At 44.6% G+C, this 23,415-nt stretch overlaps 1 protein-coding gene across 2 annotated transcripts in view; it reads right to left on the reverse strand.

Annotated features, from left to right (window-relative positions):
* Positions 1–5,718: 5,718 nt before the first annotated feature.
* elp4 (elongator acetyltransferase complex subunit 4) overlaps positions 5,719–23,415 on the reverse strand; it is a 67,736-nt gene continuing 50,039 nt past the window's right edge. For both annotated transcript variants that reach the window (XM_049030898.1, XM_049030897.1), the window contains exon 10: positions 5,719–6,224. In XM_049030898.1, coding sequence (XP_048886855.1) covers positions 6,093–6,224 — 132 coding nt within the window. In that variant the 3' untranslated portion in view covers positions 5,719–6,092. The remainder of the gene's footprint in view (positions 6,225–23,415) is intronic.

The raw sequence follows: 23,415 nt of genomic DNA on the forward strand, positions 1-23,415 counted from the left end.
TAATTTGCGTTTGGTTAGTAATATATTTATTGTATCATTAAAAAAACAAAATCTGAATTAACCGCATAAACTATAATTGTAGGTGAAGCCAGAGATGCCACTAACAATAGGATGTTATAAATTCTTTAATTCGAGAATTCATGGTGGACGAGGTTGTTGGGGTGAATCATGGATAGGAGGGCTGGCTGAGGTCAGGGAGAGACATCGAGCCTCATGTAACGATGTGGAGCAAATCAATTCACATTTTATTTATTTAGCAGAGACTTAAATCCAAAGCTGTGTGTGTGTGGATTGTGTTTATATTACATTGTGGGGACCAAATGTTCCCCACAATGTAATAAAAACCTGTTATTTTGACGATGTGGGGACTATGTGTCAGGTCCTCACCAAGATCTGTGAATGCAATCAAAAAAGTACAAAAGTCTCGTATTTTGTTTGGTTACTTATGATTAAGGTTAGGGCTGGGTAGGGGTTAAGGTCGTCATGTTTTTTTCCCATAGAAATAAAGGAAGAGTCCCCACAAAGATATAATTACGAACCTGTGTGTGTGTGTGTGGATTAGGCTTATATTACATTGTGGGGACCAAATATCCCCCTCAATGTAATAAAAACCTATTTTTTTATGTTGCAGGGACCATTTATAGATATAGAAAATCAGACGGTCCCTGTAGCAATTGGGGGTTAAGGGTCTTGCCAGTGACCTTCTGATCAGACAGGCATGGCATCCCCCAAACCACAGAATGGGTGTGTGCTTGAATCTGGGTTCTTTAGCAGAACAGCGAACTTCAAACAATTGAGCTATTCTGACATGAGCTTGATAACATGAAATGATCGGCAATGAATTGATAAGAAGGATAAGAAGAGAAAGCACCTGAAACATAGAAGGTGCAGGCCAGAACATCTAACTCAGGGAATGACTCAGAGGGAGCAAATGGCGGAATTGTTGAAGGCTGCTCTTGGCCTTCCCAGGCTGAAATAGGCCTCATGTTCACGCCTGATTCTACATTTCCTGCATCTGCTACACCCTCACTGGTGCTAGGAAATGTATCACCAACCCTTGTGAAAACCTCTACTACCATTTCTCTGTTGCGGTCAACAAGGTCCGTGTACCATTGCCTCCCAGCCACCCACTCTGAACTGAACACAGGCAAAGGCTGGCCAGGCCTTGTTAAAGGGCTTCTTTGATTGCAACTATGCACTTGTTTAAATTTGTTCGACTAACCCTGGGAGTAGCAACTTGAGGTCAGGGAACCTTTTTGAGTTTTCTTAGAATTTATATCCATGGTAGATTGGCGACTTCCATACCTTTCTTGCAAGTCCAGTATCCAACGTCTTTTGTACCTGATGGCTTTTACCACTTACCAAATATTCTGTGTTTAAGAAATGTGAAGAGATACCATCTATTATTATAGAAGAATCCCAGAAAACAAAACTTTTCCGTGCATTCTTCGGAAATCTCCATGATTTAATTAAATGCACCCCAAACCATAAAAAATAGTACTTTTATCCCAGAATAAGGATGTAATGGGTTTGGCAGGGACAGCCAGTAGTGCTTGGTGCATGACACTTGAACTGTTTTGGACATCACACCCAAACCCTTAATCCCAATTCCCTCTCATTTATATTGGCTCTTCAGCCTCTCACCAAATGATGTGTCTTACGGCAGTCACGGATGAGGCCCCTGCACGTTTGACTTCCCGTATTTGCAATTTGAGTCGTGTACCTGCTAAACAACCAGTCACTCATATAAATGTAAAACCATTATTCAAATGAATGAAAACGTATCCAGACGATGTAGCTGTAGGAATTAAATTACAGTAGACAAACACGATCACTTTAAAGAAGGTGCATTGTGATTAGTTCTACCAGTCGTTCATATCTAATTTCATTTAAGCATAGCTATTTCCAGGAGCCTTGCTAGAGCCTTAGGATATTTGGCGCCCAGTTCCAAGACCATGGTTGATAAAATATTTGAGCTGAACAAATCTCTCAGGGTTTCACAGTGTCCAGCAAAACCAAACATCCAAACAACCAAAATGTAAAACCAAACAAAGCCTAATATGACGTATGAGAATGTATGTGATCTGAAAAAGCAGATTCTCCAAATGACTAGAATCACAGAGCATTCACTGGAAATGCGAAGTTCATTTGCCAGTTGCTGAAGGCAGCATTTGAAAGACAGTTGTCCAGATTCCTGCCCAAACATCCTGACTATGCAGAAACACCAGTGTTTTCTAAAAGATCTTCTGAGTTAAGTTCCCTTTCAGTACTACTTAAGTACCTCATGAATATGTAAGAGCCATACTGTACACAGTGTAGTGATGTCAACTTTCTTGGTCTTTCATGCGAGTAACAAGAGTAAGTCGAAGTGATCACAGTCCAGATTTAGCAAGTCCAGTAATATGATGTACCTAGGCCTGCTGAGCCATTGTTTCTCAGCTGGTGGGTTGCAACCCCAAAGACAAGGGACCATTTTCAGTGGTTCGTAAAGTGTGCGTTCAAAAAAATCGTTGACATTTTTTTTAATCCCCCCCACCCCAGTCGGTACCTATTCCTCACCCTCTGGCCACCAAGTTTTATGTTTAAGGAACTTATTCATATCATCTTGTTTTTCCATCTTTTGGGCTACAACTTAATGTTCCTGAGGTTAAACCAATTGAGAACTGATGGTTTATGCAGCACAGCCTGATTACCATAAATGGGCAATGACTTTAGGTCCTGGTTTTCAAACTCAGCTTTAAACTGGATCTAGTCTGATATACTTAGAGTAAGAAATGTTGGGGCTTGTGAGAGAAGAGTTACAAAATTACTTGTTCAATCTCCACAACAACAAATCACAAAAGCAATGTCTCGTGCTTTTGGATAAATTGCAAATACAACAGCACAGTCATACACATGATTATGTACAATTGTCTGCCATTTCCTGAATCATCAATTGCTCATGCCATGTTGATCAAAATGTATTTTACTGGTTCTCTGTTGAATAGTCTAACCCACCAAAACATCCAGGCACTGATTCATTGCATAAGTCTTTACATGCAAAATGGTTGAACCAGTTGTCATAATCTGTCAAGAATACTTTCTTTACATTCCTATTAGACTTTTTTTTTTTTTTGAAAATGTGCCCTAAATTGATAAATTGCCCTCAGGTGAATGTTGACTTTCACCAATGGAGGGGAATGTTTGACGTGTTAGATCAACCAATGATCAACCCGTCCTCTAAAATAGCTCAGAGGTGTTTCTCATGAACCTTCAATTGGCAAGAACGAATTGACAGAGCATGACACAGTGTTTCATTTTCTGCCAGTGTAGAATGACAGTGAAAATGAACAGGGTCAGCAGTTGGGAAAAAGGAGAGGAGTAAGGCTGCATGGTAGAAGGGTAGGGAGGAAAACAGGAAGGCCAAGGACAGAGGCACGTTCCTGATGGAATAAGGGCCACAGTGGTGGACCATGTCCTCAATCATGGTCTTACAATGGCAGAGGCAGGCCGAAGGGTGCAGCTGGATTTTGGGAGAACAACCATGTCCTCAATCATTCTAATATTTTGTAGAGACAACAGGTATGCAATCCAACAATATGTACTGCACCATAATATTGTATACTTACTGCAATGCTTCATTTACAGTATACAGTAAATATACTTAATAGAAATACTGTGAATAAACTGTACACATACAGTAATGTGCAACTGTACCACTGAAATTGATATATGTCATACAGAAAAAGTGCAATCTTGTGCATTTTCAGTCACTGTCTAAAAATTGTAGCCATAGTTTATATTGGTAAATACAGATTACATCGTTATATCGACAACACGGCTAAGCATTTTGACCACCTTATTTGTTAGCAATAACACAAGGACTTGTCACTGCCATCAGAATGACATGTTCTTTAACATAAATATTTAATTTTAAGAAATAAACTTTTGAGCAAGTAATGGCCTCCTGCAAGTAATACATTGTGGTGCCATTTATACTAATTGTTTCAAGAAATGCACATACTGCATTGGTTTGTAAATGTTAAGGATGGATTGAAAAATGTTCCAAAGCGACTGAGAAAAACACTAATGTAGGTCTGATAGTATGACTGCTTCCCTCTTCCAGTGTTCCCTAAACACCCCTGAGGAGACCCTAGCACCATGTCCCCAAAACAGGGAACAGCATGAAGCCTCTCTATCATTCTTTTCCTGAAACTGGGCAGATACACAGATGAACTTCAGGGGCCAAGGAGCTGCACAGAAATGCTGCCCCACAAATGAGACGGTGAAATGGAATGGAGACTCAAAGTAGACAAGATAAACCTTATTTTAAAAAATGACAGACTTGAAAGCAGTAAACGGAGACAGAACAAAACTGTGTTGTCTTGTCATTTGATAAAAATGACATTACAAAGACATGATCGGCGATGTAGTAATGAAGCTGGTTATGCTAGCTCATCAGGTAATACTTGAGAAAAAATGAGATCAATTCTCCTCACCACAGATGCCACTAACAAGGCCAGTTAACTAGAACTCAGTGCTACAAGCAGACACCCAACCCTAAAAGTAGAAAATGGTGCCACATGCGAAGGAACGTTCAAAATCGCTAAATATACAACACCAGTCAAAAGTTAGGACACACCAAGCAGTCTACACAGTGTAGATCAGAGGCATCGCATCACGACCCAGCCACCTGACCTAAACACAGCAGAAATGGTTTTGGAGGAGTTTGACCTGAAAGTTAAGGAAAATCAGCCAATGAATGCTCAGCATACATGAGGGACCTCCTGCAGGACAGCTGGAGAAGCATCCCAGGAGGCCACCTCATGAAACTGGCATAGAGAAGAAAGCGCGGTCGCTTAGTCCCGGGAGCAACTGGGCTTAAGGGCCTTGCTCAAGGGTCCAATGGCGGGATCACTCTGCTGACGATGGGATTTGAACCAGCAACCTTCTGAGTCCCAACCCACATAGCTGTCCCCCCCCACCAACAAATTAAATTAAAAAAAATATTTTTTTCATTAGTGCATAATTCCACATTCAATTTAATATTTTTGACATATCTATAATTATTCTAAAATGTGGAGAATAGCACAACTCAACCTTTCTATGGGTAGATGTGTTCAAAGCTTTGACTAATACTGCATTTTGAATAAAGTGTCCACATAAGCATAATTAAATAGACTGCCTGAAATGAATGAGAATATCGCAAAATAATTTGGTGAAATTGAGGGTGGATAACTTGGACTCTTAAAGGGTCTGAAAATGACCCCTTTTAATGTTAGAGCAAAAGAGCTTGTACTGTAACCTGTGCAACGGTACGGTTAAATGCAAAGATGTGAGCTGTCAGTAGCGGACAGCCTGACATAAATGTGTCGTGTGTGTCACTGGACGCCAGCACTCGCTGAGGCACACACAGGAGTGAAGGCACAGCTCCTTCAAGGTTCTGGGAGCGTCTTGCCAGCTCTCCTACAGCTATGACTCACTGTCCTCTTTACAGGCCTGAGAATGGCTGACAAAGCACAGGAAGTGAGAGAAACAGATAAGCGAGAGCCTCCTTACCATCTCTGCCATGTGGGAGAGGCCAAGGAAGAGATGAACGGAACGAAGGGGCTCAATTTCAAGAAGCCAGAATGACTGATTACAGTCCACATCAGTGCAGGAGGGGCTGCCTCAGCCTCACACTGGCTGCATCCCACCAACCCGACCGCACATACACAGTGATTGTGAGCCACAGAAAAGTTATTTTTATAATGGTAACATTTAATCTTTAAGCCAAAAAATAACATACAGGAGTACATCATGTTTAAATCAACAGGTATTTAAACAATCTGCATGACTGCATGCTTACATCGGACATAATTGTGCTAACATGAGGAAAGCAGCAATTACAGCCATTCCCCTCCCAAGTCACATGACATAATGAAAGAGATTCAAAAAGCTGTTCTCTGGAATAGCCTTCTTCTTTTCAGCTATCGTTAAGATGACAAAGAATGTGGCAGGTTCACGGGGAGATACTCGTGATGCAGGGATGGCAGGGCAGTGGCTGGCTCCTGCTTGCTTTTGGTGAGGATGTCCTGGCGTACTTACTCCTGCTGAGCATGGCACGGCCCTGATTAGAAGTCCAGGTGCTTGTTGCTTGTGGCCAGGCCGCCACAGGCCGAGCTCAGCAGCCTGGCGGATTCTGCCACGTCGGCTTTGCTCAAACGGCTCACCGTGTCTGACAAGTCTGGAGGCAAATGTAGTCTCTGAGAAGAGAGAGGGCAGGGAGCGAGAGAGGGACAGAGAAAGAGAATGAGAGGGAGGAATGGAAGGACAAGAAGAGAGAGACAAATTGTCACAATTTTTGCTTTGAAGGAGCATTTAAATATGACAGGACACAATTATGCTCAGCATAGCAACGGCTGCAGATGTGCTGCCGCTGCCGATAGGCTGAACTCCTCATCGTTCTACACGGGCTTGGGTGAGAATTCAGTCCTTAACAAAGCACATGACACACGGCTGCTATATTGGTCTCGCAGCTGCAGCCAGGATATTAAACAAAGACAAATCAGCTGGGGTTTAAACCTACAGATTAAACTGTACATTAACTAACTTGTGGGGAGACACAATAATTTCAGACAAATGCATAAAATCATTATATTCTGCATTATAAACATTAAAAAGTGAACTGGGAAAACAACAAAAATTACAATTTGAAATTTATTTCTAAACATGGCAGGATGTTGTACAGGTTTATCATATAAAGACTAATTTGAGAAATTATTTAACAAGCCAATTAAATAATAAACTCAAAAGCCAGATAGAAACAAGTAACATTAATTCGCTTCAAATTTCTATCTGTATCTATGTGTGGGGAAACCTATTAGCTCGTTGGTGGACCTTAAATGCTCGGTGCTCTCATTGCCTGAAGACCGCAGTCTCTGGCTAATACCAGAGTCATTAGAATGAAGAGGTTTACTGCACTCTTGATAAGCTGCTGTGCATCAGCGCTAATTTTCCTGAGCAGGCTAGTGCCAAGACTGGCAACAAAAGGACATTTAATAAGTGCCCTCTGCATAAATCCAGAGAAGGTAATGTACAAAGCATTAAAAGAGGTTAAGAGGGTTTCTTTCTGAGCCAGTATCAGGTTTGTGGCCCTTGGCACTTGACGAAACAATGTGTTGAGGGCTTTTCCTTCCTGGGGTTTGTGAAGGGCCTTTAATTTGCAGCAGGAGCCTCTGAATGAAGTAGGACCCTTCAAGCCACCGCCTCCTCCCCTCTGGCCACACAGATGGGGGGGAAGGGGGTCCTGTCCACACGTAGATGCTTATCTGGCCCCTAACAAAGGTGCTCGCCAGGCTCCCGTAAGTGTTTACATGGACACAAGTGAACAGCGCAGCTACAAGTGGGTCTGGAGGAGCTTCGAGTGGCTGTCTGTTTCCGCAAAGCCTGCAGCACTTCTTGGCAGTACGGACACCACTTCATGTGCAATTGGCCCGTTTAATTGTTTGTGCAGCGCTTTTCAGTGGATTGTCAGGCTGTGACTCCAACTTAAGTTAAGAAGGCAAAATGACAAAGAGTGAAGGAGGCATCAGGATGACCTCATTAATCCGAAGGCCAATCACGCATGCGCAGCTACTGGCAGTGCAAACGGTGGTATTTGATGGGATGACTCCCAAGCACCTCCCTATCCACAGCCCGTGGGACTGACGGGCGCCTGGGTATCAGGGGTGCAAGCCGTTGGCCCCAAGGCGATTTGATTTCATAACAATTATTGAGGGAATGACTCAATGCATCAGAAATCTTCCATTCCTATCATGATTCAACCGTTTTTTAACTTCACAATTTTTTTTTTAAGATATTAACATGGGAAATTAATTACACACAATTAATGGAATACAAAGAAAGAATCTAAGAAGATTAATTCATATCGTCATTATTAAACAGGGAGAGAGCGCCAGTGTGAAATTGTCAAAAGGCCGACTACTCATCTGTACATGAAGAAAGAAAAAAAAAAAACATTAAAGGAAGTGCTACCTGATGGGGGGACTTTGCCAGCGCAGGTTAGCAAAAGTTACATGGAAAATGAAACATCGATCGTGGGCCAGATTAAATAATGCATTATAAATATGATGCAGGCTGGTATTTTGACACCTCTTCCAAGTGGCAAATGTGACAACGAAATCCCTGGTTCTCCACTACAGAAAATGGCTGATACTCCAATGAAGTCATCTCTATTATTTTAATAGTTGTGTCTTTATCTGGTACTGCAACTTTGAATAATGATAAAGTTTAAATATCAGCCAGCAATATCGAACAAAACTGACATATCAGACTGATGCCAATAATCAATTCAATCCAATTTATATTTTATATAGTGCCTTTCACAGGGAAAAAGTATATCATAATTTTTAACAATTATTGGCCAATACCAATATGGTACTCAATATGTCATGCATCAGTAAGGCTAACAGTGATTTTTACTAGTTAGCTACCTCAGGGTCTTCACAATTGCAACTCTGCAAAAAGAACAACTTTTGCTGCGCTACAAAACAGAAGCATTTCCCAAAAGCACTGAAGCACAAATATTATTTTAACAAGAGAGAGTGCTCTGCACTACAAAAGTTTCCCAAAAGTCAAAGATCATCAACCAGTGCTTCCTTTATGAATATCAATGAGCCTTAGCATCCCATTCAACATTTTGGAAATTTGCATGCTTTGCGTGTGAATGAAAAAATGTGACACCTGGACGTAGGTGTATCTTTATCTTACCCACCAAAAGACGGTTCTAACATTACAGACCGTCAGATAGAATCGCTGCCTTAATCATTAATTCATCGCAATGCATCTTTACACCCCTACCGGATGCCCATGGCCTGTGGCCTGAGGGGCCCGTGGCCTGACGGCACCCAACTTTGCTACTCACCCCTCCTGTTAACACATTGGCTCCAAGCGACTTCGGTATAATTAAGAAAAACAGTGCCGACTCTAATGCAAGAATCAATACCATAAGAGTAAAGTTCTTAGAAAAAAATCACACCAGGACATAGAGTGTAACTGTATCAAAGGGTACGAAGTGTGAATCAAGCAGGATTACCTATAAGCACAAGAGTGTCCCAGTGTGCATGAGGCTCCCAGCCACCCCAACTCATCTCAAGAGAGGAGTGGAATCAATAGCTACAAATGTAGAGGTGGATAAACCACCAAACTTAAATGCCACAGACCTCAGCATGACAATGAAGGTCAGCCCTGAAGTGAATATCAAGGGGCTGCAAGACTGCTACGTACTCGAGGTACACTGAAGAGCGTATTCCATGTGAAACAACACATTCCCCCCACCCCGCCACCACCAGCCACCTCCCCACAATCTGCAGGCAGTTCAACCACAACAAATCCCTTTGTTCAAACAGACAAGGACATCCGCTAACCTCCAGGGCATTGTGCCACAGTCCTTCCCTACTGCCTGGTAACCGCCACTGGGGCAGCCACTCACTGGACCTGTCACTGCGTGAGCCACTGCGGTTGGAAACAACGGCGCACAGCTCAGAAAGCTACGAGACGGAGCCGCCAGAGGAGAGATGAGGGTCCGAGCATCTCTGAGATCACTATAAGCTTTCTGTGTTTATTCTGGCAGGAAATTAAATCAAATTCTAATTCTGGGTTTGTTTTCACGGGGGGTCACATGGTCCTGATAAGCTGAACACATCACTTGATAAATGGCTGAAAACAACGTTGGTTTAAAAAAAGCCTGACAGCATTCATCTTTGTGATGAGGAAAAAAAAATACATTTCAGAAAATAAAAAATATAAATCTGAGGAAGTCTCGCAGATTGCTTACAAAAACATGGGTTAGCGAAGAGCATGGAGAAAGGATTTGTTCTAAAAAGTCATGCAACCGTGCACTGCGCGGTAGAACCCGAGGAGCAGGTTATGCAGAAGCAGGGAAACGCTAGATGATAATTATGCAGAGCCAAGTTATAGGAACAAAAATAAGAGGGTGTATCAATAGACCACAATGAATGAGAGCTCCAGCTGAAAACAGCATTTGGTCCCACAGCTTCCCATGTGTTCGCAGTGTCACCAGCTATGAATAAAATGTCACACGGTGACGTGTGCTGGCTCGTTTGCGCAGCGCCTGGATACTGTGGCGATGGAGGCACACCCAGGACCTCTGGACGGTGGACGGGCGGCGAGGCGAGCGCCCAGCAGATGGAGGAGAGCGATTGCATGGGGGGGTCGCCGCATCGCACCGCGCTCTGCATTCATGGCTTTTGAATCCCCGCCCAAAAAGACAGACAGATAGCGGCCCAGGCCCGGGGGCCTCGCTCCTGGGCTTGGCAGAGGCGCAGGCTCCACCGTGAGCCGGGGATGCAGGCCCAGCGAGCTCTGGGGGTCAGGATGGCAGGCGCTAATCACACTACTTTTTTGTCCTGCCTCCCACCTGTGGACACCCGTGATGAGGAGAGGCGAAAACAAGCCCCACGCACTCTATACACCATCTACATACATACATACATGTGGGAACAACCTACACATCTTACAGAATTACATGCAATCTTACAATTTAACCATACTGCAGCAACACCCGTTACAGAAAGAGAGTAAACAAATGGTTGTGTAATGGGAAAAATAAACAAATAAAATGGTCATGACTCAACTGGATTCCAAGAGATGTTTTATGTGTGAAATTAATTTTTCCTTCCTAATAATTCTAAACGCAACGTATTAAAAGCTTTCTTACAGTGTACAATTTTAAACAGAAATGCTGAAATAAATTATTTAAAAATCAGCTAAATTTTGGCAAATTCACTAAAGTGATGCATTGTGAACAATGAAGAGAACCTTTAGGGGGGAAAAATACAACAAACCATATACCCATCATAGCATATACATATATATTATATTTTTAAAATCCAGTGTGAAAGTAATATCTTCATAAAAACCTGAACGTAGAACAGCATTATGATCAGGTTATAAAAATGCACAGATTTCCTACACATGACTTAGGAAGCTCCTGGTAAAATGACTACATTGGGAAAAAAAACAAAAAAAATAAGTTAATCAGATGCAGCTAAAACTGAAAATGGCAACACAGATGGAGGAAATCACATTCCAGACGTCTGCCTCAAGAGGAAAGCAAAATCTGCTATTGCTGTCACTGCAAAAGCATATTTGTCTGGTGAAGATGCCATATGGGCTCATATTCATAACCGGCACTTCACTGATCAATACTGGCTTGGTGAAAACATTGCTGGCCTTTGCTGCTATAGCGAGGGGGATAAGTGGCTTGTTGGACACTGTCCTGTATAACTGACAGTGAGCTGCACTACAGGGCCGACATTCGCTGCTATAGCGAGGGGGATAAGCTGCTTGTTGGACACTGTCCTGTATAACTGACAGTGAGCTGCACTAAAGAGCCGGCATTCGCTGCTATAGCGAGGGGGGTAAGCTGCTTGTTGGACACTGTCCTGCATAACTGACAGTGAGCTGCACTACAGAGCCGGCATTCGCTGCTATAGCGAGGGGGGTAAGCTGCTTGTTGGACACTGTCCTGTATAACTGACAGTGAGCTGCACTAAAGATCCGGCATTCGCTGCTATAGCGAGGGGGGTAAGCTGCTTGTTGGACACTGCCCTGTATAACTGACAGTGAGCTGCACTAAAGAGCTGGCATTCGCTGCTATAGCGAGGGGGATAAGCTGCTTGTTGGACACTGTCCTGCATAACTGACAGTGAGCTGCACTACAGAGCCGACATTCGCTGTTATAGCGAGGGGGATAAGCTGCTTATTGGACACTGTCCTGTATAACTGACAGTGAGCTGCACTAAAGATCCGGCATTCGCTGCTATAGCGAGGGGGATAAGCTGCTTGTTGGACACTGTCCTGCATAACTGACAGTGAGCTGCACTACAGGGCCGACATTCGCTGTTATAGCGAGGGGGATAAACTGCTTGTTGGACACTGTCCTGCATAACTGACAGTGAGCTGCACTACAGGGCCGACATTCGCTGTTATAGCGAGGAGGATAAACTGCTTGTTGGACACTGTTCTGCATAACTGACAGTGAGCTGCACTACAGGGCCGACATTCGCTGTTATAGCGAGGGGGATAAACTGCTTGTTGGACACTATCCTGCATAACTGACAGTGAGCTGCACTACAGGGCCGACATTCGCTGTTATAGCGAGGGGGATAAACTGCTTGTTGGACACTGTCCTGCATAACTGACAGTGAGCTGCACTACAGAGCCGACATTCACTGTTATAGCGAAGGAGATAAGCTGCTTGTTGGACACTGTCCTGTTTATCTGACAGTTGTGCTCTACAGCAGAATCCTGCTGCAGCCTTTCTTCAACATGACCACTGCCCACATGTGACTGCAAAGACTCCAGGGCTGCTTAGGATAGTGCACGGCCCCCATCCCCCCGTGACGTAGAAGAGTGACAGGTATAGGTGTATTGGGGAAAAAAAAACAGCCCCCAAAACGGTCCTTCACAGAAAATAATGAACCAGAGAAAACAGACAGGCAGGTGTGGATATCTGCCATGGGTGTTTATGTTTGCCCGTCATTCTGGCACAGCTTCCAGGCTGTTTCAGCAACAGGACGCCTTGTTCTCCAACCTTTCTGCTGCAAAAGGTCACTCGCAATCTCTGTCATGGCACTGCTTATTAAAGTAACCTTTGAAACAGGAAAAGGCACAGAATGTATGTGGATAATTTAACTGACAGGCTAAGTAGGGAAACAAAGAACATAAAGACCTTGGCAAATGCACGGTTCTGCTGCAGCACCCGCATACAGAATCCTGGTGAAACGTGGCTAATGCATAGAGCTTCAACATCTACATGCAGAGTGCAGGTGAACTGCTGATGCATAAGCAGCGGCATCAGAATGCGGAATTCAGGTGAAATGCGGGACAGAATGACACAGAGCTGCCCCATCCACGTCAAATGTGCCTGATGCATAGAGCTGCAGAATCAGCATACAGAATCTAGGTGAAATGCAGCTTGGGCCCCTCAGAGTGCCTGGGTCACATTAAAAGAAACCACAGAGTTTAAAACTGTAGCCCCTTGGCGTATATCGGTAAATGCGGCACCCCAGAACTCTGAGTTGCTGCAGCTTAAAAGTGACATAGGAGAACAGCAGCAGAACATAAAAAAACCAAATATGAGCATCCATGACTCCCAGACGTGTCGCCCAGCGCACAGCCTGTGATGTCCCAAGCCCTGCAGCTTAGCCTGTTTTTACAGTCGGCTAAATAGCATTAAACACTTAAGCAATGTGAACTTCCTTGGTATCCAGGAACACAGGAGACACAGAAATCATGTAAATGCTCCAAATGGGCGCCTGTTCAGCACTATCCGGCACACTGCAAATAATCACACAGGTTTGGAATCCTGCACCCACCTTTAAAGCATCATGATACTTATGACCAATGAAATACGTATTGAATAAGTTATGATTGATTTATGTTATCCAGCCCCTGCACAATTAAATGTGACACATAATTATTTACAAGTAGTCTATATAAGCAAAACGTGAGCGATATACTACATGATCAAAAGTATGTGGACATCCCTATTAAATAGAGAGATTGCCAAATTAAGTGAAAAGCAGCAGAACAGAGGTCAGTGATTTTCCACAATTTCCACTTGGCACCTTTAGACAAGCCACAGTAGGGCCCTTCTAGAGCTGTCCTGGTTAGCCATAAGTGATGTTTAAAACAACTGGGAGCAAGGTCACTTGCAAAGCAGCAAATCCCACCAGCAATGTTCCCAGATCTGCTGGAAAGCTGTCTCAGAAGAGTAGTGACAATGAGCTGACAAACTTCAGAGTCATACCCTTGATTTGAGGTGTTAAATAACCCGACATCCATACACTTTTGGCAATATAGTTCATTTTACACATTTATTTTTGCAAAAAATGTCAGAAAACTGCTGCTACAATAGCCTGAATCCGACACAATAGTCAATCAATAGAGGGAGACATATCATTTGTAGGAGTCTAACCCAGCAGACAAAGATGGATTATGGTGAGTTAGAAAGTCTAAATTACATGCGTGTCAAAAGCAAGACTGTGAGAGAAAATGAGCAAAGTAGCTGAAAGACAAAAACACACACAGAGCAAACATACCGGCTCTGCACAGACCATATTTAGAACAAGGCAATATTAGTACCTGTTACCATTCATTTACATATTTAATAACGTCTTAATCATGTGTTTCACAGCTTGGGGAGTCAATTTCAAATCTCACGCAGAGAAAATTGGTTTTATGAAAAGAAATGCCTGGAAAAGAAATGACTCGGACCAACACTGGGCTCATCTTATGTAGAAACTGCTGATTCCTGAATACTTCACAAATGGACTCTCATTCTAAGCTCCAGTGGATGGCAGAAATGGAGGAGATAGTGGTTTCTACTGCACCCCCCACACCATCTCACATGGATTCTGTCTCCATAACGAGGCACAGCTTTGCACAGAGATTTCTAACAGAAAAAAACCACTACTTTCCCATGGAGGTTGCCAAAACTTAACTGAGTGAGTAAATATCACCGAGCTTATACTTTAAAACCGACATAAAACTGGTGTGCCAAACAAGGGCTCTCCGTGTCACCATCCCCGCTGCACCTTTTCAATGTCTCGAGGCTAACGGCAGGACAAACGTAGCCTGGAGAAGTGAACCCAGAGCTAACTGGCCATAAAATGAGCAGAAGCAGAGATTTAACAGACTTTTGGGGAGATGTGAGGGCACTTCAGGCATGGAGGGCAAGAGGGCCAGACTGGTGAAGCCCTCAGACTCCCCTGCAGGGCTTGGGGCTACAATTATGGGGATGACAGGACACACGATGCCGCACCGGCCCCCCGGATGACAGGACACACGATGCCGCACCGGCCCCCGGATGACAGGACACACGATGCCGCACCGGCCCCCCGGATGATGGGACACATGATGCCAGCATCGGCCCCTCGGATGACGGGCACATGGTGCCTCCCCTGTCTCCTCTGAGATTGGGGAACAGCCAGCTCACTGCTCTGACAGGGACACACTGTGACAATGACACAGAGTGACGTTCGGGTTGCTATTCGGCTGGTGTGTATCGAGGGCCTGAGAGAATGACCCGGAACACGTTCACAGAGCACCGCACCTGGGGAGCGATGACACTCTAATGTTAATAAGGGAAAGGTGAAGAGGGAAAGGACAAAACATACCCAAATAGCAAGGCACTTCAAAGCTATGATGTTCCTGCAGCAGACAGGTCAGCCAGGGGTTACTGGGTCAGGTTTGTTAATAACTAGGTCAGGCAGGAGGACTGTGTTGGGATTTGGAGGACAGGAAGAGGGGGCAAAACGAGTAGTTGGAGGGGCACAGCAGCGCGTGCGGAGAGGGTAAACAACGCTGTGGGCTCCCCCATCAGCCTTGGGTGCTATTATCACTGCACAAGGCATAAGAAATCAACTAATGAAGCAGCAGGTATTTTCAGCTGTCTAGACAAAGGGGAGGGGGGGCTGGAGAGAGTGGGGGGGGGTGGCTGCAGGCCTTACTGACAGCCCAGAGCTGAGTGTAGCTGTAATGTCTTCTTGCTTTTTGTGGCAGCCCATGGATCAGGCTGGGGGAAAAGGGCTGAAAAGGGCTGAATGGGGGGCTGTAATCCATCACAAGGTGCTGGTTTCTCCAAAAAGAAACCTTGTGCCAAGAGGACGGCACTCCTAAGGACAAAGAGCAGCGTAGCCCGGGGCTCATGCCACCGCAGTGAAAAGGTGTTGCCTATAGTTACCCCTTCACCCGGTCCGGCATGCCGGACACTGGGAGCCATTGTTTCCAACTTAACTGGCTAGGCCAGACTGTTGTCATTGCACCTTCAAAGTAATTTATTCCACTATTCTGGTCCAAACAGAGACTCTGTCATACTGCCACATACACACAGCTCAGCATCTTCTTTCTGCCAATAAACAGGAGCAGACGGAGTGAGAGAAGAAGCACTTGGGAACAAGACCTTGTGAATTAGACACAAGAAAAGAGTATTTTTATCCAAAACCTCGGTGACTCTGGGGAGTCAGCCAATGGGATCACATTCGCCAGCATAAGCTAATTATTCATCTTCAAAAGTTTGGTGAATGAAACTTTTTCATTTAATGAATGAGAGTAATATACATACTGTCTTCCATATCACAGCATTTTTTCAATGATCGATTTATTCACCTCTTGCAAAAGGGTGAATTTATATCAAATAAGCAAACTAAGCAAAACGTCAAAGCAGATTTAATGTGAATTTAAGATAAACATAATCAAGCAATTCATCAAGCTTGTTGAATTTGGTGCTGAATACACCATCTTGGAAAAGTGAAAAAGGTAAGTATGAGACCAATCCAATGATGTTGCCCGACTCCTTATGACTGTGCAGAAAGCAGAAAGCAGATAAGGATATTTGGGGATCCTCTTAAGTTACCCACTAGGCCTGGTCATCCAAAGCATCCTTTAATTGGCTTTATTTCTTTCCTACTTAAATACCAGCAAACACTGACTTATGTAAGACTCCAGCCTGCTCAGCCGCTTTTGGGAGATGGGTAACTGACACTGCAAGCGTCAAGGAGTAGCAATCAGTCCCGATTTAATCACAGTGGCTGAGAGTAGATTGGTGAAAGAACTTCAAAGGCTTATGCCATGTAATGGTGAGCCGACAATGCACTTATTATCAGACCAATGTATGAAGACCTGCACGATTCGTAGCAGATTACAGTGAGCAGACGCATACACTTATTATCAGACTAATGTATGAAGACCTGCACGATTCGTAGCAGATTACAGTGAGCAGACGCATACACTTATTATCAGACTAATGTATGAAGACCTGCACGATTCGTGGCAGATTACAGTGAGCAGACGCATGCACTTATTATCAGACTAATGTATGAAGACCTGCACGATTCGTGGCAGATTACAGTGAGCAGATGCATGCACTTATTATCAGACTAATGTATGAAGACCTGCACGATTCGTGGCAGATTACAGTGAGCAGACGCATGCACTTATTATCAGACTAATGTATGAAGACCTGCACGATTCGTGGCAGATTACAGTGAGCAGATGCATGCACTTACTATCAGACTAATGTATGAAGACCTGCACAATTCGTAGCAGATTACAGTGAGCAGATGCATGCATTTATTATCAGACTAATGTATGAAGACCTGCACAATTCGTGGCAACTTACAGTGAGCAGATGCATGCACTTACTATCAGACTAATGTATGAACACCTGAACGATTCGTGCCAGATTAGAGTGAGCAGATGCTACACTTAGCAGACCAATGCATGAAGACCTGGATGGCTTGTACCAGCTTACAATGAGCAGACACACACAGTTATTATCAGATCAACGCATGAAAACCTGGACGGCGCATGCCGGCTTACAGTGGCAGCATATAGACATTCGAAGAGGGATCTGTGGAGAACCAGCTTATACTACAAAACAGTAACATCAACTGTAACAGTAACCGTCAATTATATCTGTGACAGTAAAGTGTAACAATAACTATCAGGAACAGTAATTTACAGCACATTTGTTAATGTTAATATTGATTTATCTAACGATTATTTTTTTGATGGAATCCTTTTTTGATTGGCTGAATAATCAAATGACTTGATTTGTTGAATAAAAAAAAGATTGCTCCATTAAAAAAAAATCTAACAAATACCACAAATAAATCAAAATAATCAATTACAGTTCCTTTAATTTGTGCCAGCAGTCTCAACGAGCTGGACTGTCGATGACCAGCCGCACACCCAGGCATGAGGTTATCTGCAAAATCAGTGAAAAATCTATTTTACAATTTCCACATTAGCGCTACGCTGCTATATTGGTTATCTGCTTGGAATATTCCCAGACCTTTGATGGTCACGGTCTTTTACACAGAGGATCTCTACTAACTGCTGCCATCTTGGTCTCTTCAAAGTTTGTGATAACGTGATGCTTCGATATACACCACCCTAACCAATGCATTTACGTGGCCGATTATGCCAACACATTGTTCCAGCACTATATAATAGCAACTGTAAAGTGTAACAGTAAAGTGTAACTGTAAACGTAACAGCTCTTAAGGCCGTCAGATCTATTCAGTGTCATCTGTTTAGTGGCTCACTGGGCAGCTAAAATATTCACAAAGGTGCAAAATGAAGAGATGAGACATCTGGAAATAAAGACCTCACAGCCATCATGTTCCTGCAGCAGACAGGTCAGCCAGGGGTTACTGGGTCAGGTCTGCTAATAGCCGGGTCAGGCGGGAGGACTGTGCTGGGGTTTGGAGGCTGGACCCAGGGATGTGAAATTCCCACAAGTTTTATCATCACCTACAGTGGGATTTATTTTTGTTAGAAATCAAGTTGTTAAACATTCCATTTAGGATTAGTACTAATTGTATCACAGAGTTGTGTCACAGTTGGTAAAACACAATATTAGAAAAATCGGAGGTTAATTAGAATAGAGATGAGATAAAACAAGGAAAACTCCATAACTGGGATCTGAACCCATGTCCATAACATCATGGGTTTGAAACCTATGGCATGCAGAATAATCATGACTGCACTCTTGGGCAAGGACCATAATCCCAGCTGGCCAACCACTAATCCTGCCATTGAGAACACCCTGCTCTCACCTGTATGCACAGAATATATGCGTATTTCTATCTCATGAAGAGTAAGTACACAGGTGTGAATAAAGTCATAGTGCTCTATGCAGATCCTGTACCCCAACAATCCAGTCCTCATAAAAACCCGATGGAGCCAGAAACTCTACTGGGCAGCCCCAGGTAGCCAGCGGTGCTTTGTCCCAAGGTGGGAATAATCATGATGGACTGGAAGAACAGAAGCCTTTACATGACAGGAGCAAAGTGATCTACTGCCCAAAAATGAGGAGCCCATAATATCACACCATGTTCAGGTGGCCCAATGCAAACAGCACAGTTTGAGGAAGAAAGCAGACTGTTCTGTGCTGAAGAGACAATTTGGGGAGCAGCCGTCCATGGTGATAACAGAATTAGAAGCACTTCCTGGGAGTGACAAGCACCTGGGTCCCTAACAGCCATTGGAGGTGCTGGCCTGGAAATGTGTGGAACTGCTGCTATGTGCAGAGGGCAGCTCCCTCCTTTCAGGTGATCCCTGGAAGGGTTTAGCGAGCATGGCGTCCCAGTGACCTGACAGTAAAACCATCTGCTGCGAGTGCCAGCGCAGGCTGCGGGGTGCAGGCCAGAGGGCGGGGGGCTGGAGCCCGCGAGAGGGGCAGCAGAGCTCCCAGGAAAGTTGGGGTAGACATCAGGTGTCTCTGCACACATCCCACTCCATGGGGAGGACTGGGCACTGGCAGGTGACAACTGCACCAGTACCACTGTGATGGGGCTCATGAAAATAAAAATAACTGAAACCACTAATGATCTGCGAATCCCTTTCAAACTGCGCAATATGAAGGCAGATGAGGCGGGAAAAAATGAAGGGAAAAGGACTGTGCAAATAACCACAGTCATCATAAGACAGACACAGTCAGGTGGCAGCAATGGTAGCTGGGTGGACAAATCTGGGGCTTTGGCTCCGGACTGCGGACAACACTGAAGTGTAAGAGGCGATGCAATGGCGAACTAGCCCCTTCTCAGATGGCAGGGTGAGGCCTCACAGTCCCTCTGCCCTCCACCATTCCCTTATTGAATCGATCTGCTCCTTCAGTGACCTGTGACGAGGACCAGGCAGGGATCCACTCCGTCGCAGACTATTGACCGAGCCCTGCGTCCCGGTGCTATAAACACTTTTTCACAGCCATGAATACCGACAGATTTTTTTGCTGGGAAACTGTTTCTGAATCTAATAATTATCCTCTTCATCCTCTTAATTCAGACTCTGTGTTTTGCTGAGGAATGGGCCAGGAGCCAAATCGCAGTTGTCAGGGGGATTACAGTTATACGCAGCTCACTGCGGGAGGCCAGGCAGCCTGCAATTACCCGAAGGCGGTGCGTTTGATTTAAAGGAAAAGTTTCAAAAACGGACCAAAAGGCTGAATAATGCACCATTAGCGACTCTGATACCCCCCCCCACCCCCCAGGTCGCCTATGCCCCACCCCGACACCGACGTGTTTGTTGTAAAGCTGATACGCGATAAGGATAACAAGTATTAACAACACGACTAGCAACGCGCCCAAGAACACACAAACACCTGTGGGCAGGTCCCATTCAGGCACATCCTCTGAGCAGAAGCGAGCCGGTAAACCCACCAGCTCTACATTCACAATCCACTAAATATATCTGTATTTCCCTTTGTGGTTGGGCCTTGAATAAAATCTTTTCAAACAGAATCTTTTATACGATGCCCCGCATTTTTGAATGAAAATGGGGGGTCAACTTCTCTCATTTTCCTCACAAAGGAGAGAAAAGCACAACTGTGTGGACTTGATGGCCGCAGCAGAAGGTGACGTGATAAAGAGGGGCCCGGGCGGGCGGGAGGGGATGGGGGGTGCCGGCCGCCTCACATCAATGCCTCATTGTGAGTCCAGCCCGAGACAAACGAGCGCTGGCTACAATCTGAGCTGTGTAATTAAATTTCACACAATATAAAGCAGCAAATGACATGTAAATTATGAATGGCGGATTCCTTACTTTCCGTGACAGTGTTAAATAAGGGAGGTGTAAGTGAAATCATTAGGTTATGTTGATCGGAAAGTGGGGGCGGGGGGCTGGGAGGGACTCTGATAGGCCGTCTTCGAGCGCCACGCAGCTAGCCTGGCGCAAACGATGCACTCGGAGGCCATCTCAAACGGTGACGGGACAATGAGTAACCAGCCCTTGATTGTGTTTGTCCACCTAGGTATAAAATAGACATTATGGCAATATTGTCCAGCCCACCAAGATGCTGTGGCTTGGCTCTCAAAGGAACAGAGATAAGTGGATGCACTTCACTAGCTCCTTACTCCCCACACCAATTACAGCAAAGTAAATAGACACAGCCTACTGGCAACAACAATGAAATATAGCATGAAAGGGAAGAAAGGGCCATTTTAAAACCATTCGTTTGCATATAAAAGTGCTGCTGGATAATTACAGGGGGAAAAAGCGGGTAACTGGATCTTTGAAGTCCCAAAAATAAAAAAGGACAAAAAAAAGCAGCCCCCAAAAATGTAAAAAGACAACAAACATAAAAAGGAGAGTCAGAGGCAGGTAGAGCAGGACTGGACTTCATACATCCAGACTGGCTCAAATGCACAAAAGTCCCTTATGTAAGTGATGATGCGTGTAGAGCGGACACACGCCTGCTTTACTGCCTAAACGCTTGCAGCTGGCCATAAACCGAACATAAACTCTCCTCCCATGTCATTTAGCTGAGCAAGAGCCAACACAAACCTTCGGGCTCTATCCTTGTTATATATTCTATGAAGTTAAATGAAGAAAAGGTAAAGTGTGGGCGCCACAGAGCATCACAGACGGCTTTCCCCCCTTCATTAGGAGGAATCCTCCTCTCAGCAGGCGCTGGGGAGGGAGAGATGAACCTGGAGTGAAGCTCATTAAAAACGGGGAATGTGGCAGAGGGTGCGAGCACAGTATCCGAGCCCCCCCAAACCCGCCCCCCCCAACCCACATACACACAGCCACAGCAGCATCTCTGACGGAATGGAGTGGGGCACAGGGGGAGAGAGGCAGCTACGGCTCCATGGAGGCCTTACTGGTGTAAATGACTTAACTGCTATGGAGCACTAGCTTGATGTTTAGAGGCAAGTTCACCCTGAATGGATTCTACTAGAAAGCTTCAGAACAATGGAGAAAGTGGGTGTTCCCCATCTCATCCCATGAGGCTGCCCCAGTGAGAGGGGCCGGCCGAGTGAGAGGGGCCGACTAGGTGGGAGGGGCCGGCCGAGTGAGAGGGGCCGACTAGGTGGGAGGGGCCGGCCAGGTGGGAGGGGCCGGCCAGGTGGGAGGGGCCGGCCAGGTGGGAGGGGCCAGAGATGCCCTTCTCGCCCAGAGGGCAGCTTAGTGGTGTCAGATGGTGCTCTTTCTGGGGCCGTCGGGCTGATGGACAGGAGAACGTGACGGTAACATATGAAACTGGCGGAAGCATGAGGAGCTGCATACCTTGGGCTGGTGTAACAAACCATCCGCATGCTCTCAGCCCCACGGGCGCAAAGCACCGCGGCTGATTCACACTCTAACAGCACCTTCAAAAAGGCCAAGAAATTAAAATTCCCATGAGAGATGAAGTGGAAAAGCTACCATCATTCAACTAGTAATAACTGGCTTTTGTTTCCCTCAAACAGTAAAAACATGCAATGAGACACATTTTAGGAATGTACTGTGGCACCTTTGGCCATTTCTGCATGCTGCGTCCGGTGTGGCATCCTGGAATTCCTCATGGGGGATGGGGCAAGGTGTGTACACAACACACTCAGTCCTCCCTCCCTCCTCTGCTGGTCCCAAACTGATGCCACAGGGGGGCCTCAACCCCCTTCAGCAGTGGGGGAACGACACACAAGGGCACACTTTGTTCACAGTGAAACCTGTCTGACAGCGTTTGGAAAAATATGTTGGAGAGCGAATTAAAAATTGTTTGATAGACATAAGACTAAAACAATTGTGCACAGGTCATATGATGGGTAAGATCAAATAAGATCGACAGTGAGCTCAAACAGCATGGCTGCTGATCTCTGGAAGGAAACGAGTTAGTTTAAATAAAAAAGTGTGTATAGTTCACTAAAGTTAAGGAGGTTCCCTACTGGCTGCTCCCAGTGCAACATTTTTTCGGATTCACACTTGCACGACAAAGGGGAGAGTAAGGTGATTTAGGACCATGTGCCTAAACCCCTGGGAGACAGCTGGAGTAACTCAGCGCAAGTTATGTAATCCTGGCAAGTGCATTTTCGGTAAAACTGCACTGAGATTGCTTAACCCCACAGCAGATCTTAATTGTTTTTAATGCACTGTGGTAACGTACAGAGATTGCGGTTCACTGCAGCCAGCAATGACTGACATTTCATCCTCTGAATCTATTTAATATACATTAATTCCGGTCATTGTGGGTGAAAATGTAACCATACTGCATACAAGTAAAAAGCTACTTCTCTAAAAAGTTACTTGTTGGATGACAAGATGAATACCACTGGTTAAACTAGGACACATTTACAGACATAATATGGTTTAACACCACCATGAAGATCAAACATCATTTTCTTTGACTGCACAAGACGTTTTCTAAATATTGTGCATATGTATATATTATATATTTTTTAATCACTTAGAATTTGTAACCAGACAAGATTATACCAACAAAGAACTTCACCAGACTTGTCTGGAAAAGCCCAAATAACAGAGAGATCTCATTTTTGTTATTAATAAAGATCCTTTCTTTCGATATTACTGTAAATGAGCTCTAAACCTTTCTTTTTCCTACACATGAACTATGTGTGGTTATGGTTACCTAATTCAGCACCTGTG

The sequence above is a fragment of the Brienomyrus brachyistius genome, chromosome 11 (assembly GCF_023856365.1).
Source record: "Brienomyrus brachyistius isolate T26 chromosome 11, BBRACH_0.4, whole genome shotgun sequence".
Lineage (NCBI taxonomy): Eukaryota > Metazoa > Chordata > Actinopteri > Osteoglossiformes > Mormyridae > Brienomyrus > Brienomyrus brachyistius.